This window comes from Chrysochloris asiatica, unplaced genomic scaffold (genome assembly GCF_000296735.1).
Source record: "Chrysochloris asiatica unplaced genomic scaffold, ChrAsi1.0 scaffold00061, whole genome shotgun sequence".
Lineage (NCBI taxonomy): Eukaryota > Metazoa > Chordata > Mammalia > Afrosoricida > Chrysochloridae > Chrysochloris > Chrysochloris asiatica.
In genome coordinates, this window is record NW_006408579.1 from 12,950,764 (window position 1) to 12,953,073 (window position 2,310).

A 2,310-nucleotide genomic window follows, 5' to 3' on the forward strand; every position below is an offset into this window, starting at 1 on the left:
TTGGGGGTCTTCCTCTTTTTCTTTCACCCTCCACCTTACCAAACATGATATCCTTCTCTAGCGACTGGTCCTTCCTGACAATATGTCCAAAGTATGAGAGACAAAGTTTGGCCATCCTGGCCTCTAAGGAGCACTCTGACTGCACTTCTTCCAAAAGGGATCTATCTATTGGTTCTTTTGGCAGCCCCTGGCACTTTCAATATTCTCCTCTAACACCATAACTCAAAAGCATCAATTCTTGTACAGTCTTCCTTATTCACTGTCTAGCGTTCGCATGCATATGAAGTTATTGAAAATACCATGACTTGGGTCAGGTGCACCTTAGTCCTCAGGCTGACATCTTTGCTCTTCAGCACTTTAACAAGGTCTTGTGCAGCAGATTTGCCTAATGCAATATGTCGTTTCTTGACTGTTGCTTCCATGAATGTTGAGGGAGGTATATAGTAGTATCAAAATAATCTGATCTGGAATTTCTCCAGAGAGTATGGACCATTGGCATGTTATTGTTGTTAAGTGCTGTGGAGTCAATTCCAACTCATAGTGACCCCGTATAGGGTTCCTGAGGAGCGTGGGATAATATGCACACCCATTGAAGATGAAGGGAGTCCTGGAGTGGTGCTCTAGGAAAAGCACTGGACCGCTAACCTCAAGGTCAGTGGTTCAAACCCACTGGAAACGCTCTGCAGGGTCACTTGATGGCATTTAAAACAACAATAACAATTGGCAGAAGATTCAGAGACAAGCACACTAGAGGGTTTTCTTTTCTTTTTCTTTCTGTGCTCCAGAAAGACATAGTTATATTATTTTCTTGCATTACATAAGCATTATAGAATATATTCATATTAATATATCTATATATCAATAAATGAATATACCAAATCACATTTTCTCCCCTCTTCTCACCTCAAATTTGTCAGAAATAGATCTAGAACTTTGACACAATTTATCCACCTTCATTTAAAATTGAAGACTTAATAGATCAGCTGATGGTTGCAGTTCCAATGTCTTTGGCCATGTCTTCTGGCTCCTTTAAAGCATATACGTGTGACAGTGATACAGGAAGTGACTATTGAATACACTGAGGTTCTGTAGTCTGTGTCCTTTCTAACCCACTAGTCATTTTAGATTTTTAGCTCTCTAATCACATGAGATAAGGTCAATCCAAATGAAATGAGGTTCGGTCTCCGCAAGGGATTAGGAACAGAGATGTGGTCCTACCTCCCCACCTCCACCTCACACACACCCCTACCCCCTACTCTAGCCCCAGAATTCGTGACTTTCCTAGAAGAAGGCCCACCAGTGAGGTAGGACTCACATACATAAGCAGCGCTTCTGCAAAGCCCAGAAATGCCAGGAAGCAGGCCCCGGTAGGCGCGAAGTGAAGCGGGGGTGTCCCCGAGGCCGATTGCAAAGGGTTGGGCAGCTCGGACAGGACAGTGATTGCTTTCCAGAATAAAGGATCTGTGGTCCCCAAGGTCGCCCGAGGCCGAGTCCCAGAGAGACTCCAAGACAGCGACGGGCTCTGAGATCTAGCAAGTTGCTGGGAGGGAAGCGAGTGGCTTACCTGGCCAGGCTGGCTGGTGTAGTTGAAGGAGTAGATGTTCTCCGTGCTGAGGTTCACCACCCCGCTGTAGACGCGGTCGAAATCCGCCCCCCGGGCTGGGTAGCGGGAAGCTAGACGCGGCGCTGCAGTCTGCGCTGCGGGTTGCACTGGGCGCTCGGGCGCCGCCGGCCGCAGGAGCCAGGGCAGCGAGCACAGCAGCGCTAGCAGCGGGAAGCAGGGCATGGTGGGCGCCACGCCCGGCCTCGGAGCCTTGCCGCCCGGAGAAAGCGGGAGGGCAGAGCTGCTCTTTCCAAAGCTCCCTGCGGGCGCGAGCGCCGGCTACAGCGCCGCGCTAGCGATGCCTGGCTGGCCCCGCCGGGAGGTGCTGGCAAAGCTCTGGCTACAAATGTTGATGCTGCCGCCGGGGGTCTCCAAGGGAGGTCACGGACAGGGGACTAAGGGGGTGTGGGATGCGGGGGCGGAGGGCTGCTGCTTCCCGTTCTGGCTTTGAAGTCCACTTGCTTCTCTCTTTCTCATCGCTGAGAACTCCCACTTACCCCGCCAGAATTGCAACCGAACATCAAGGGAAAAACAAATACACACACACACACAAAACCCACTGTGAATATTTAAAGGAAATATCCACGAGTCTCCAAGAGTCTTTCTGACCAGATATCGAGCAAGAAATTCAGCCTCTTTCAACGAACGTGCACCCTTGTGCAGGAGGAGAAATTGAAAGCAACAGAACTTGTCCCCAAAAAGGTTGC

General features: G+C 49.8%; 1 protein-coding gene across 1 annotated transcript in view; it reads right to left on the reverse strand.

The window, feature by feature from the left end:
- SIDT1 (SID1 transmembrane family, member 1) overlaps window positions 1–1,808 on the reverse strand; it is a 229,363-nt gene extending 227,555 nt beyond the window's left edge. The window contains exon 1 of the mRNA XM_006864177.1: window positions 1,565–1,808. Coding sequence (XP_006864239.1) covers window positions 1,565–1,786 — 222 coding nt within the window. The 5' untranslated portion in view covers window positions 1,787–1,808. The remainder of the gene's footprint in view (window positions 1–1,564) is intronic.
- Between the last annotated feature and the right edge of the window lie 502 nt (window positions 1,809–2,310).